At 39.1% G+C, this 14,813-nt stretch overlaps 2 protein-coding genes and 1 pseudogene across 2 annotated transcripts; 1 reads left to right on the top strand and 2 right to left on the bottom strand.

Moving 5' to 3' along the window:
- The first annotated feature begins 1,566 nt into the window (after positions 1-1,566).
- LOC127354287 (CD209 antigen-like protein C) lies at positions 1,567-6,807 on the top strand. Its single transcript, XM_051384123.1, has 6 exons — positions 1,567-1,748; positions 2,297-2,383; positions 2,555-2,794; positions 4,390-4,547; positions 4,635-4,747; positions 6,077-6,807. Exons 1-6 carry the CDS (start codon positions 1,667-1,669, stop codon positions 6,246-6,248), a joined length of 852 nt encoding a protein of 283 aa, XP_051240083.1. The 5' UTR covers positions 1,567-1,666; the 3' UTR covers positions 6,249-6,807.
- Positions 6,808-7,265: 458 nt separating this feature from the next.
- On the bottom strand, positions 7,266-9,362 carry LOC127355101 (uncharacterized; annotated as a pseudogene).
- Positions 9,363-9,390: 28 nt separating this feature from the next.
- LOC127355099 (histone H1-like) lies at positions 9,391-10,998 on the bottom strand. Its single transcript, XM_051385590.1, has one exon. The coding sequence runs from the start codon at positions 10,996-10,998 to the stop codon at positions 10,393-10,395; it is 606 nt and encodes a 201-aa protein (XP_051241550.1). The 3' UTR covers positions 9,391-10,392.
- Between the last annotated feature and the right edge of the window lie 3,815 nt (positions 10,999-14,813).

The raw sequence follows: 14,813 nt of genomic DNA, 5'->3' as shown, positions 1-14,813 counted from the left end.
GGTCAATTGTGCAGGATAGTTTCAGGACATGTTGGATATTCATGCTTAAGCAATTTCCTACACTTATACTGACATCTATAAAACACTAAATAGAACATGCAGACCTCATCTTCAGACACACACAGTTCTCTGGAGTGTTATATGATAAAATAGAAATTAAAAAAAGGTAAAATATGGTAAATAATAACAACATTGTTAATTTAGGTTGTTAGCCAATTTCACACAGTTTCACCAGACATTTTCTTTACAGTGTATCATAATGGCTGCCTCACTCCTCTACTTGTCCCAGTAACGTGACTCTCACCACCTTTTCGTAAATAAACTTTATTGAAATTTGACATTAAAATATTACAAAATAGTTTAACAATAAAGTTCATCAAGTATCAAAGTGCATCAGAAAACATTTAAAAAGAGTCCAAAGGAGTTGGAGATCTATAAAGTGCTTGTTCACAAGTCCAGAATATTTGATGGGAGGGGCCTTCTCCAGTCTTATCCAGCTCAGCAAGCACCTGTTTGATTATTGTGTTACTATGTACTTTCTCTCATCAGTCTCTGTAACATGGGCAATGTAACCTCAACACTGAAACCTGAAACCTGACACCTGGAACCTTTATCTGCTAGCCTTTTCCTGGTTAAACACAGACTTTCAGTTACTTCTGTTTGGACTTGATACCCATTTTGTGACCCCTTCTGCCTTCATTTTTGCATTTGGGTCCTCTTCCTGCTGCCTTACACTGACTGGCCTGATATAGTAATCTGTAAAATGCCAATCTCTAATGTATTTATATACACATTTTATTCCTCTGTAGTTTTGTTGTCATATTCTCTCTGATGCAACACTATCAATGAAATTGTACTTTGTGAACAGAATTAGTGGAGGAGACAAAATGATTGATACAAAAACAGTTAATTAAGAACATGTTTGCATCTATTTTTTGTCAGACGGTGGGAGTGGAGAGCACTACAGACCTATGTGTATGTACATGCTGTATAAATCTGATGTAAAAAAGTGTACTTATGTTTCTGTCTTTGTGCACTGACAGAGTTTTAGTTTTAATCAATGCATCTTGTCTCTGCTTTTTGTCCAGTTTCCTGTTTTGTGCCTGTGTCTGTTCAGATATGGATCATAGTTTTGTTGATGCACAATTGTGAAAGTGTACCCACATGTTCGAAAAAAGCTGTTGCGAAAGTGTACTCTTTGTTTCCCGTGTGGTAGATAAAACATGATAAAGTGCCCTCTACGGTGGCCCAGTGTGAAAGATAACAGAAGAGGACTGAGGAGTAATAGTTATACTTTAAATCTGTGTCACATAATAAAACCATTTTAATCTTAACCCGGGACTGGAACATGAATGCATTATGAGTATTAGATTTATTATGTATTAGAGTATCACTACAATGGTAAAATTAAATTTAAATTAAAGGTTTTGAATAATATTCCATTACACAACAAGAACTGACAAAGATATTAATTCAGTAATTCGTGTGAAACAGATTTTAGTGAGTCACGTTACACTTCCACATTGTGTTTTTTTCTTATACTTCTTCTAAATGTGTTAACCACAGAGTAAGTGTGTGTTAGTTCGCTCTTGCACCAAAAGAGGGAACACACACTTTACTGGTCAGACTACAGACCTTCTCACCAAATATTAAGACAACCCAGGGGATGCAGGAACTTGAAATATTGGATTATGTTAATGAGCAGCCAAGACATGACCAGAGACGCAGGGGGGATGAAAATCAAACAGGTAGGCCAAATGTATCAGAAATATAAATGCAAGGAGAAATTACTTTATTGTACTTGAAGTGTGGACTGTGCAACTATATCGGATCAGGACTCAGTCTTAAAAAAGGTGAAATATGGTAAATAATAACAACATTGTTCATTTTGGTTGTTAACCAATTTCACACAGTTTTACCAATCAGTCCTGTTCTGTTCATTCTGCCTCTCTCTTCTGACACATTTCCACTTCCCCAGTCCGCTGCATTGCCATTATTACAATTATATTATGTGGGGTTACAGGTCACATCAGACACATCCACTGCATGGAAACCAGTGTAACACTGGTCTCAAATGTTAAAAGCTGTATCAGATTTAAGGTTAGCATTAATGTCTCTGTCTCGCTAAACTCAGTGTTGTCCTCTTCCTGAAAACCTTTTCTCATGTGAAAGCGAAGCGTATTTGCTGTATAAGAGGGATCTTTCTGGACGTCATTGGCACATATTAGTTTTACCTCAAAATGAGGTGATTCAGATTCTTTACTAAAAGTATTGTATGTATGTGTTAATTTTGCAGGGAGAAGACTCTATCAGGTGCTCTTCCTCTGCTTTGGCATGCTGTGTATCATACAAGCCACTCTCAATGTTTCTCTGCGCCTTACTTGTGAGTATGTTTTCTTGGCATTGTGTAACTAAAATTTGCACTTTGAGTAATTTGACGTTGTTGTCAAACTTTTTATCATCTTTATGTCAAACAAAACCTGAAAAAATATTTTGGATTTAAATAAATAAAAAAGAAAAATTTCTATTTAACTCTTTGTTTCTATATTTTCAGTGTACTCAAGCAAGGAACCAACCCACTTGGACTGCAACTCAACTCATTTAAGTGACCGAAACCAGGTGACGGTGGTGCAGGATTGTGAGCAAAGGAAACCTGATCACTGCAACAGCTTACAAGAAAGATTCAACGCCTTGACCAGAGACAAAAACCGGCTTGAAAACCGAAACACTGAACTCATCAACATGATAAAGAAGGTGGAGGAGGAGCGAAACTGGCTTAAGATGAGTCTGATGGGTGAGAAAAAATCTAATGACCTTCACTTTAGGTAATATCTAAATCCGGGTACATTTTTCCACTGCCAATGTTCACACTTCACAAGAGCTAGCTCAGAGTTCAGTTCACTTCAAATTAAATCGTTTTAAACTAAGCTCAAAGTCCCAAATGTATATATGCATATATATAGACCCATATGTATATTTGTGTGTTATTTATTTTTGTTGTTTGTAAAGCACTTTGTAACTCTGTGTTTAAAAAAAGTGCTATATAAATAAAGCTTTACTTACTTACATTCAGCCACTGGAATCATTCCATTACTTTGATTCAAACAAACAAAACTGGATTTTAAGTTAAGTTAGTCTGAATTTTGGGTAGAAGGGACACAATTACCTATTTGTGGGGAAGCAGAAAAGTAATATGACTAGTAGTATAACTAATTACTGTTGGTAGGGAGTAATAAGTAAAGTACTTTTTAAAGGGTAATGACTAATATGTAAAAAAAAAAAAGTAACTTAACCAACACTGCTTATAATTTTTTGTTGTTGTTGCAATTTTCACTTTTTTCCGCAATTTCACTGCAAAACAAAAAAAGCCCCAAACATACATTAATGGACATCCCTTGCTATTTATCTTTGCACATATATCATTACGTGTCACACTGCAAACCTGCAGAACTTGCAGATTCCCTGGACAATATTATGGACATTCCTGTACAGCTATTCATTCATTTATTTAAATAACAATCATATTGTACATATGGTCTTTCGTTTTATATTTGTATATATATTATCTCTGTCTTTCTCTTTTTTGTGTGAAAACCTACTTAATAGGCAATAAACCCAATTCTGATTCAGATTGTGGAATATAATATTCAGACGCCATGTTAAATCATTATATATTAGCCCAGAAGGGACCAACCAAACACTATCTGTAGATAAGGCCTTTCCCAGGTTGTCAAATACAGATGTGAGTGGTGTTCAGTTGGTTGCAATCTGCTGCTCATCTTACCGCTAGATGGCACTAGGTCCACACACAGGTCTGGTATTGTTTAGCTCTACCTTTCTTCATGATGTGTACTCCTTTCTGCTTTTTTAGTACTTCATATATATATACTACATATATCAACAGTGCAAAACATCGTTAACTCTCGTGAGTTACTGAAACTCACAGTGATGTGAGTTGCAAATGGATACATTTCGTTCACCAAAAACATGAGCTTGTTCAAAGAACGGCACTCTTTTAGGGTAATCATTCATAACACTGGGCATGTTTTGGCATTTTGCTTGTAACTAAAAAGAAACTCTTGTCGCTGCTAAAAAAGTTCAAAAGCATCAACTCTTAAAAAAAGTAAATATAAAAGCTTTAAATGTTTTGACATTAGCTGCATATCAGGGACAGTAATTGTCTTTTCTGATACTAGGACCACAGTCAGTGGTTAACTGATGACTGTACAGTTTTAGTTTTATAGTTATAGTTGTTTTGTAGGAAATATTCACAATTATCGTTTATAGTCACAGATACACAATAAAATATATATATTCATCGTCTTTAAGTTAAATTCATTGTCAGAGTTGGAGTTGTATCATAAGTAATTTGTTTACTTGGTCCTTCAGGGCTGAGTGAGTCCTCTCAACAGTGTCCTGCAGGTTGGATAAAGATCAACTCAAGATGTTACTTCCTCTCCAGTGAGAAAAAAACATGGGAGGAGAGCAGACAACACTGTCAGAGTAAAGGTGCTGACCTGGTGGTCATCAACAGCAAACAGGAACAGGTAGTACAGTCCATCTGTGCCTGTGATAATGTGTGTTTGCCATTCTTGATATTGAAGTCTGACATTCTCTATTATTTTAATTAACAGATGGCCTTGTACCATCTGGATGGATCTAATGACCTCGTGGTCTGGATTGGTCTGTATGACACTGAGACAGCTGAGACCTTCAAATGGGTGGATGGATCTGCGCTGACTGAACCGTGAGGCCATTATCACAGAAATATATTAGGCGCTAGAGATCTTTTTTTTAAATGGTCTTATAGTTCATGGATTATTTAAAATACTTCTAAATCAAAATAGTGAAGTCTAAGTGTCAGTTCTCACGTTAGGAGTAGCCTGGCTGTTCCCATCAGAAGTGCATTTCCTCTGCTATTTTATCATTTAAAAAACAAAATCAAAAACAGCACTGATATTATTTTATTTAAACTGAATAATTATCACTTTAACATACACCGATCAGCCCCATAAACAACAGACTGTGATGCACTGTGTGTTCTGACACCTTTCTATCAGAACCAGCATGAACTTTACAGCAGTTTGAGCTACAGTAGCTCGTCTGTTGGATCAGACCACACAGGCAAGCCTTCACTCCGCAAGTACATCAATAAGCCTTGACCACCCATGATCCTTTCTCCGGTTCACCACTTTTCCTTCCTTGGTCCACTTTTGATAGATACTGACGACTGCAGACTGAGAACGCCCCACAAGAGCTGCAGGTTTGGAGATGCTCTGACCCAGTCGTCTAACCATCACAATGTGGCCCTTGTCAAAGTCGCTCAAATCCTCACACTGCTAATTTTTCTTGCTTCTAACACATCAACTTGAGGACAAAATGTTCACTTGCTGCCTGATATATCCCACCCACTGACAGGGGCGATGGTCAGATAATCAGTGTTATTCACTTCCCCTGTCAGTGCTCATAATGTTATGGCTGATCAGTGTATGTTTTTTATTTAATTATGACTCAGTAAATGCATAAAGGTAATATATACAACAATGGGTACTGTATTTACTTTACTTACTGGTTTGATTTGCTTAATTTTATTTTTAAAGCTTAGTAAATCTGTCATAACAGGAATGAAAGAACAGTCAGACCCAGTGTGAATAAACCTGAGGATAATTAGACCCAATTCAAAATGTGATTAACCTTAATAAAATCCAATTAGAGAGATAACACCGCCTCCGGCAGAAGCATGATGGAGCTGAAAGGAGAAGCAATACATCTCATTTCCCCTGCAGTTTACAGTTTGCACTTTCTGTAGTGTTTGAGAAAAAGGTGACACACTGACATACAACAGGACCTTACCTAGCCACATTAGACTGGATTTGGACTTGGCCAAATTTGGGTTGGGTCTTGGTTATTACAGAGGGGATTTGTAAAGATGACATGACTCAACCAAAATGACCATACTGTTATATAACCTGGTTTATTGGTGTCATACTGTTGTACAAACTGCTGTCAGTCCAGTAATCCAACATAAATATTTGAACTGCTTCTTTCTGGCCTCCATCACTGTACTGTCATTTAGATTTTGGAAGTCCGGCCAGCCAGACCGCGGTGGTCCCAACAACAAAGAGGGCTGTGTGGAGATGTTTCACCGCGACCCAGTGCTGGCCAACTGGAACGACGCCCCCTGTGAACACAAGCTGCGCTGGTTGTGTGAGAAGGATCCATGTATCTGTCATAATATCAGAACATAATATGTGTATGTACATGTGAATTAATAAATGTACTTTTGTATTCAGCAGAACTAAGAAGTTCACATTTAAAAAAGAAAGTGTAAAAATAAAACAAGCAGATCCCCTGGAAAATAGAAGACAGCAATGATCTCCCATAGCTGTTGGTGTGAATTTTGTTATTGATAGCCAACATACTAGATCAATTAATAGAAATAGAATGATCAGTTAGTAATCAATAATACAGATCATTGTAATGTAATTTAGTCCTCATTTATGGTTTGCACACATTGATTGCATGTAGAGTATTTGTCAAGATGTTATGAGCAGCTTTATAGTTCCCTTTTACCTACACAATGACGGCAGGGAAGAGTTCTCTCACCTTAAGTTTCAACTCTCTGTGATATGTTGTGACTGGATTAAATGGCTTAATATCACCGGAGACCCAGACGCAGTAATTTCTATATAATCCCATTTTAATAAAGAGTCATGGTTATGTACGTAGAGCTCAGCACAATCTTCTTTGTTCCCCAGTTGTTGTCAGGCTGTGGAGGATACCAATAATATAATAATTCAAAAATAACATGTTTCTTTCCCCTTTTATTGCTTTTAGTGGTTCTTTTCTTTCTTATTCGTATAAACCTTGTGGTCAGAGTTGTCCCGTCCACCTTCCTCATCTTGGTCAGTCAGCCTGATCCAAACTCTTTTAGTGAATTAGGTTACAGATTTCAGTTTGAAATAAAAAAAAGAGAGAGATTACAGTTGTTCTAACACAGCTCTGCCTCCTAGAAATTACATTTATATACAACTAATTTACAACAGCAAACACATTTTGAGGGATAAAGCTGACTGAATTACATCTTCTATTGACATGACGAGGAACTAATGCAATTTTCAAGACACACTTGTAAGTGACTACTACTACTGCAGCGACCTTAGACGTGAGGGTTTTTATTAACATTTAACAGTTTATATATATATATATATATAGATATAAATATATATTAGTAAAGTTATTTAAGTCTTTGTTTATTAGTTGTTGTTTTTTAATACAGTCTATTGTATGTTTGTGTATGTGGATATTTAAAGAAGATTATTGCACATTCATTTGTATAAACCAGCAGTAAAGATCAAATACTGAAATGAGTGTAGTGATCTTGTATATACAAATGTGTATCTGTTTGCATGTGTTCACTACCTGAGAGTGCAGGTCCAGTTTTCCTCTATACGTTAACATAGATATCTAATTGATCCATGATGTCGAGCTGTTCTGAGAGTTCAGTTTGGTCCTGAGGTGCCTGACACACACTTCTTGTGACAGGAAACTGAGGGCTGATGAGATAAAAAGCTTTTGTTGTACATGTAAGGAGGTGATTTCCATTTATAGTCAGAGCACTGCTGCAAAATATATTTCGGATGTGACACTTAACTCACCTCTCTGAAAATAATTCAACATGGATGTACACAAATACATCGTGAAGTCACCAGTGGGTTTGTGCAGAACCGTTTTGAAGCCTTGAGTTCTGTGTTTTGGCCGTCGCCATGACAGTAAAATGGAGCCGGCACGAGCCAGCGGACGTGACGTACTGCGAGTTGATCTGCACTCATTGGCTGCGCAGTTTTGACTTGTCCCTAAAATTGACAGTAAAATATGTTTCTGAAACGATTTTAATTGAGACATATTCAATGCAGTAACATAATCTAGCTTCATTTCTGATCGGCACTGCCTACTTCGACAGTTTGATCTGAGTTTTGTGGCTGGATAGATTCACTGAGAGTGACCTTTTCAATCAAAAGGTAGCCCTGCCCAAAAGTAGACGCAGCTTTATCGTCTTATTTTACTCTAAATTAGACCATAATTTACTAAATGAACATCATAATGTCTGGAAGAAGACCATAAACTCATCAGGAAACCGTTTACTGAGCTCATAAAAGGAAGTATCAAGTCGGCTCATTCTCCATTAAAGTGAATGGGACTGCTGTGTTACTGCAGCCAGTGGAGCTCCCCCTGCTGGAATTTACATAGGCTATATACTGTCAATGGTGAAACATAGTAAGAGTTTGACGTCTAGGCCCCAACCTGGTGCAGTCAGCAGCGCCATCCACAGAGCAGAGGGAGAGCAGGGAAATGTTATAGTTTAAATAGACCGCCGGATTAGAAGGGTGTGTTTGATTTGTGATTATGGAGATGGAGGCATGTTGTGTGTGTATATAGCAGGGCAGCTGGAGTTAACTGGGCTGCACCTGTACACCCATGTACACATAAATATACAGCAGGGTTAACTTCATTCCTGTTTAAACTAAACTAAATATGATGCCATTAGTTGTTCTTAATTAAACTTTGAGTTAATTGCTACACTACTTTAATACATTTATTAAGATTGAAAGTTGACAAAGTCAGGGTCACCACAAGGTAAATTCAGTAGTTGTCATGACAACAAGACAACTCCAGAAGAGACTGAATGGACCCTGTAGTGAGATTAGACCAACAGAGTTCAATTGAGGGAAGAAACTGAAACAATAAACTGGGAAAATGGACCAAAACAAAACTCTAAATCTATGTATAACAGAGAGAGCATATTTAAATATTATGATTTGATTACAGTAAATAAGTTCATAGTAATAGCCTACTATATAAAATAATAGAGTGTGATGAGAGGAAGAGGGTCTTTAGTCTGCAGTGAGGTGGCTCTTAAAAGAGCCGTTGTGTTTTGTGGAGCAGCAGCAGACAGTTTAAGCTCTCTCTCCGCGGATATGACGGGCCAGCTGGATGTCTTTGGGCATGATGGTGACCCTCTTGGCGTGGATGGCGCACAGGTTGGTGTCCTCAAACAGGCCGACCAGGTAAGCCTCACTGGCCTCCTGCAGAGCCATGACAGCGGAGCTCTGGAAGCGCAGGTCGGTCTTGAAGTCCTGAGCGATTTCTCGGACCAGGCGCTGGAAGGGCAGCTTGCGGATTTCTGGTACCGACGGATCTCTCTCAGAGCCACGGTACCAGGCCTCTCCAGGCTTCTTCACGCCGCCGGTGGCCGGGGCGCTCTTACGGGCAGCCTTGGTAGCCAGCTGCTTCCTGGGGGCGCTGGAAAACACACAAAAAGGCTCTTTTAAGAGCCACAAACTCTCCTCAAACAGCAACATTTCTAATGGCTCTGATTACATTCATTAATTAAGTAGTTTATTTATTTTATTAGACTTTTGTGAAGATATTCTGACATTATTTCTTACAATCAATATACAACAAATCCTCAAATATAAAAACAAAGCTTATTTAATTGACTCACATTATTAATCTCTCTATATTGTCATTTATTAACTTGTTCTGACATTAGTCTTTACTATCCAGTGTTGACAGATGACCTGTATAACAATATAATAGAACCAGAAATATCCAGCTCAGGTTATATTGTAACAATAACAGAAGATCTGTTTCAATGTAACAAAGTTAAACATCAGATGTGTTAAATCTAAAGATTTGACAGGTTGGAACTAAAGTAAACATCAAAAACCACAATATAGGCTATTATAATATATATATATATATATATATATATATATATATATAATATTATTCAATGTTAACGGCCTAAAGATGTATTAGACATAAAGACATGTTATATGTTCAATATGCTCATTATGTTCCAGGGTCAGTTTGATTATCATGTCACTGTTATAAAAACTAAAATGTTATTATTGTTCTCGTATAACCGTAACACTGATTAATTATGAGTTTTAGGTTACACAGAACAATAAATTATTATTACTGTAAATCCAATGTGAAGATTTCTGTATTCAGGTTAGTTTGTCTCACTCTTAGTAAAGTGAGTAAAGTTGTTTTCTCCTTCATGTTCTAATATTTTATGTTTCATACAATCACTATACAAAAAAATCCTCAAATATAAAAGAGTGAAAAATATAAATTAGCTGACTGGCTCTCCTCAGATATTTGTTTTCTATAATACATTATGATACATTTTACCTTTATATGTCTTAACCAGTGTTGACAGACAGCCTCAGATCAGGTTACATTGTAACAATAATAGAAAACCTCCTAACATCTGGAGATAATAACAACAACAGTAACAATAATAACCAGGACCTTGCTCTTTAAGGTGAGTGTTGGTGGCTCTTAAAAGAGCCTTTAGTCGGACACATTCAGACTGCTGACAGCTCACTTCTTCTTGGGTGCTGCCTTCTTGGCTTTGGGCTTTGCAGCCTTCTTTGCGGGGGCTTTCTTGGCTGCAGGAGCTTTCTTCACCACCTTCTTGGGGCTCTTGGTGGCCTTCTTGGGGCTCTTGGCCACGGCTTTCTTGGCTGCCGCTGCCGCGGGTTTCTTGGCCTTCTTCGGGGACTTCTTAGCGGCTGCGGGCTTCTTGGCGGCCGCTGCTTTGGGTTTTTTGGCCGCTGCTGCTTTGCCTTTCTTGGCTCCTGCTGCTGCTGCTGCTGCTGCTGCGGGCTTCTTGGCTGCGGGCTCGGCTGCCTTCTTGCTCATCTTGAAAGATCCGGAGGCCCCGGTCCCCTTGGTCTGGACCAGAGTCCCTTTGGCCACCAGGCCCTTGATGGCTGTCTTGACACGGGCCTTGTTCTTCTCCACATTGTAGCCTCCGGCAGCCAGAGCCTTCTTGAGGGCTGCCGCAGACACACCGCTCCGCTCCTTGGATGCTGCCTCAGTTTTCAGGATGAGCTCGCTGACGCTGGGGCCGGCCTTCTTTGGGTTGGAAACCTTCTTCTTGGCTGCTTTTGTTGTCTTCCCGCTCAGTGCGAAACAACATTGCATTCTAGAAGCGACGCAAAGAGTGGCAGCTCGACGCAACAGCTCCCGCTCCACCTCTTATTTTTTACATAATAAGAGGAACCAGAGCAGGCATGTTGGTGAGGACCAAGAAGATAGAGAGGCGGTTGAGATACAAGCCATGTCTTCCGTCGGTTGTCACAGGAAACATACACTCACTGAACAACAAGATGGACGAGCTCTCGGCCCTGGTCAACTGACAGCGAGAGTATCGGGAGTGCAGCATATTATGTCTGACGGAGACATGGCTGAATGACATTACACCAGACTGTTCAGTGGAACTGGCCGGTTTTTCACTAGTTCGGGCAGACAGGAAGAAACAGAGTGGTAAAAAGTCTGGAGGAGGGCCCGCTGTCTTTGTGAACTCTAAATGGTGTAACCCTGGACATGTTGTCAAGAAGGCAGAAATCTGCACACCTGATATTGAACTGCTGGCCATAGGATTAAGGCCATACTATCTGCCCTGTGAGTTTACGGAGACTATTGTCGTCATTGTTTACATTCCTCCATCGGCAGTAGCGGTGCACGCCTGTGACGTCATCCACTCCACCGTTGCAGACCTGCAGACACGTCATCCCAGCGCATTCATCACTTAAATGGAGATTTTAACTATGGCAAAATCTCAAAGACCCTGACAGACTTTACCCAATATTTCAATTCAATTCAATTTTATTTGTATAGCGCCAATTCATAACAGAAGTTATCTCAGGACACTTTTCAGATAGAGCAGGTCTAGACCGAACTCCTTATAACATTATTTACAGAGACCCAACAGTACCACCATGAGCAAGCACTTGGCGACGGGGGCAAGGAAAAACTGCCTGTTAAAAGGCAGAAACCTAGGACAGATCCTTCGGCTCTAGGTGGGTGGTCATCTGTCTCGACCAGTTTGGGTGAGAGAGAGAGAGAGAGAGAGAGAGAGAGAGAGAGAGAGCGAGAGAGAGACACAGACAGACAGACAGACAGACAGACAGGTGCACAGCAACAACAGTAGCAACAACTACACTAATAGTAGTGACTGATGATGATAAACATGACATCAGCAACGATTGGGGACAATGAGCAGTGACAACAGCAACAACAGTAACCGTAGCTATAAAATACTTATAATAATAATAATAATAACACTAATATCAGTGATATTAGCAATGGCAGTCAAGCAGGACCATGGCAGGAGGCTCCACCAGGATCCATGAGATCCTGCGAGACGAAAAAGCACAAGAACTCCGGGGAAGAAGTGAAGTTAGTAACATGCATTAGTGGGACATGAATGAGTGCAGAAAGAGAGAGGAAGAGAGGAGCTCGGTGCACCATGGGAAATCCCCCGGTAGTCTAGGCCTATAGCAGCATAACTAAGGGATGGTTCAGGACTCACCTGAGCCAACCCTTAACTATAAGCTTTATCAAAGAGGAATGTCTTAAGCCTAGTCTTGAATGTGGTGAGGGTGTCTGCCTCCTGAACCACAACTAGAAGCTGGTTCCACAGGAGAGGAGCTTGGTAACTGAAGGCTCTGGCTCCTGTTCTACTTTTAGAGACTATAGGAACCACAAGTAGCCCAGCATTCAGAGAACGTAGTGTTCTAGTGGGGTAATACGGTGCTATGAGCTCTTTAAGATATGAAGGGGCCTGACCATGAAGAGCTTTATAGGTGAGGAGGAGGATTTTAAATTATATTCTAAATTTTACAGGGAGCCAGTGCAGAGAAGCTAGTACAGGAGAGATGTGATCTCTTTTTCTAGTTCCTGTCAGTACTCGTGCTGCAGCGTTTTGAATTAATTGGAGCGTTTTAATGGACTTATTGGGGCAACCTGATAATAAAGAGTTGCAGTAATCCAGCCTAGAAGTAACAAATGCATGGATTCGTTTTTCTGCATCTGTCTGTGATAGGATGTGTCTAATTTTTGTAATATTACGTAAATGAAAGAAGGCAATCCTAGAGGTTTGCTTTATGTGGGAATTAAATGACAAATCCTGATCAAAGATAACTCCAAGATTCCTAACAGTGGTGCTAGAGGCCAAGGTAATGCCATCTAGAGTAACTATATCTTTAGACAGTGAGTCTAAGGTTTTTGGGGCCAAGTACAAGAATTTCTATTTTTTCTGAGTTTAACATCAGAAAATTGCAGCTCATCCAGGATTTTATGTCCTTAAGACATGTTTGTAATTTAGATAATTGATTAATTTCATTTGGCTTGATCGATAGATATAACTGCGTATCATCTGCATAACAGTGAAAGTTAATGGAGTGATTCCTAATAATGTTGCCTAAAGGGAGCATATATAAAGTAAATAGTGTTGGTCCAAGTACAGAACCTTGTGGAACTCCATGACTAACTGTAGTATTTATTGAAGATTCATCGTTAAGGTGGACAAACTGCGAATGATCTGATAAGTATGACTTTAACCAGCTTAGTGCGGTTCCTTTAATGCCAATTTGATGCTCAAGTCTCTGTAAAAGAATATTATGGTCAATGGTGTCAAATGCAGCACTAAGATCCAATAATAAATTACAAATACATCCGAAGATGCTTCTCATCTTCATTCACCTTAAGTGAATGTAGCCTTGACCAGGAGGGTGTAGGGGATACACTACTTTTTCATTATTATTAGTATTTAATCACTAGTGATTAATAATACACTCGTAAATGGGGCACCACCTCCTTGTTTAGCTACTGGAATAATCCGGAGGAAATTATTCCGCCGATCTAATCAAATCAATTTTAAATCAATTTATTAAGTTTCAAAATCTATATTTAATCTCATATTTCTGAAGTAGTGATTTCTTTTACACGATTCATCGATTTCCCCGCATCAAATCAAACCTGCACCAACAAGGACATACGGTTATATATGTTTATTAACTAAACTAATGCAGAGTAAATAGCATGAAATGATAAACAAACAAATGACAACAAGTAACAGAATATGTGGACAATATATGAATTATTACTATTAGGTGATTCAGGAGCGATGCGGCAGTAACTTTAAAATATTACGAGAGTAAATTTTAGAACTGAGAGGCCCTAATCCAAAATTCTCTTAAACTTAAAAGATGGGAATCAAAGCTTACAGACAGACACCAGCTCTTTTTCATGTGTGTGAATCCGGCCGTGTACCGGAGAGTCAGCCTACTTTGTTTGTAGATGGAACTGGAAGGATTCCAGGTCCTTGGCTTTCAGCTCAACTGCGGCTTTGCATCACTGATCCAACAGGCTGAGGGAAGTTGCGTCTCGTCCCTGGTACCAGTGGCAATCTCTCCAAAAGGCCCAGCGCGGCGTGTGCACTAGTGAGCGTTGGGGGCACGGTGGCTGGAGAATAATGTCTGTATTCGGCTGGAAACGTTTATACGTCTTCTTGAGCAGTCAACTACTGCGACGTCCTTCTGGCTGATGATGAATGTCTTAGAGTGGTTGGTCTTCAGCTTTGATTGTAAACTCATTCAGCTTCTTGTTTAAAAATAACTGGAGGATGAAACGCTGGCCTGGCGAATTCTCCAAGAAAGTCCAAGAATTTGATTAAATTCACTTTCTGTGAAAAGGCGACAATACTTGACGATAAGACTACAAAAATATAAAAGAAGAAATTCGTTTGTGTCTTGAGCTTTCAAAATAAAAGTACTTGAAAAGTACTTCAGCACAGCAAGTTATTACTTGAGGAAAAATTAACACGTGTCGCAAACGAAGTAAAATAAAGTACGGAAATTAAAGAAAAAGCGAGAATAAATAACGAGTTGATACAAGAGAGAGAAGAAAAGCGAGAGAGAAGAGAAGAGTGAAGAGTGACCGGAGTCTATCTCTTA

This window comes from Dicentrarchus labrax, unplaced genomic scaffold (assembly GCF_905237075.1).
Source record: "Dicentrarchus labrax unplaced genomic scaffold, dlabrax2021, whole genome shotgun sequence".
In the NCBI taxonomy this organism is placed as follows: domain Eukaryota; kingdom Metazoa; phylum Chordata; class Actinopteri; family Moronidae; genus Dicentrarchus; species Dicentrarchus labrax.
Note: the sequence above shows the minus strand (reverse complement) of the source record. Positions and strands in the feature narration are given on the sequence as shown.

What these genes read in the sequence shown, in the direction of transcription:
- LOC127355099 (XM_051385590.1), bottom strand. Translation starts at nt 10,998, where the DNA reads ATGCAATGTTGTTTCGCACTGAGCGGGAAGACAACAAAAGCAGCCAAG.
- LOC127354287 (XM_051384123.1), top strand. Translation starts at nt 1,667, where the DNA reads ATGCAGGAACTTGAAATATTGGATTATGTTAATGAGCAGCCAAGACAT. An exon ending in TCAACAGCAAACAGGAACAG is followed by an intron (nt 4,548 to 4,634) that starts GTAGTACAGTCC and finishes TTTAATTAACAG; the next exon opens with ATGGCCTTGTACCATCTGGA. An exon ending in GGATCTGCGCTGACTGAACC is followed by an intron (nt 4,748 to 6,076) that starts GTGAGGCCATTA and finishes ACTGTCATTTAG; the next exon opens with ATTTTGGAAGTCCGGCCAGC.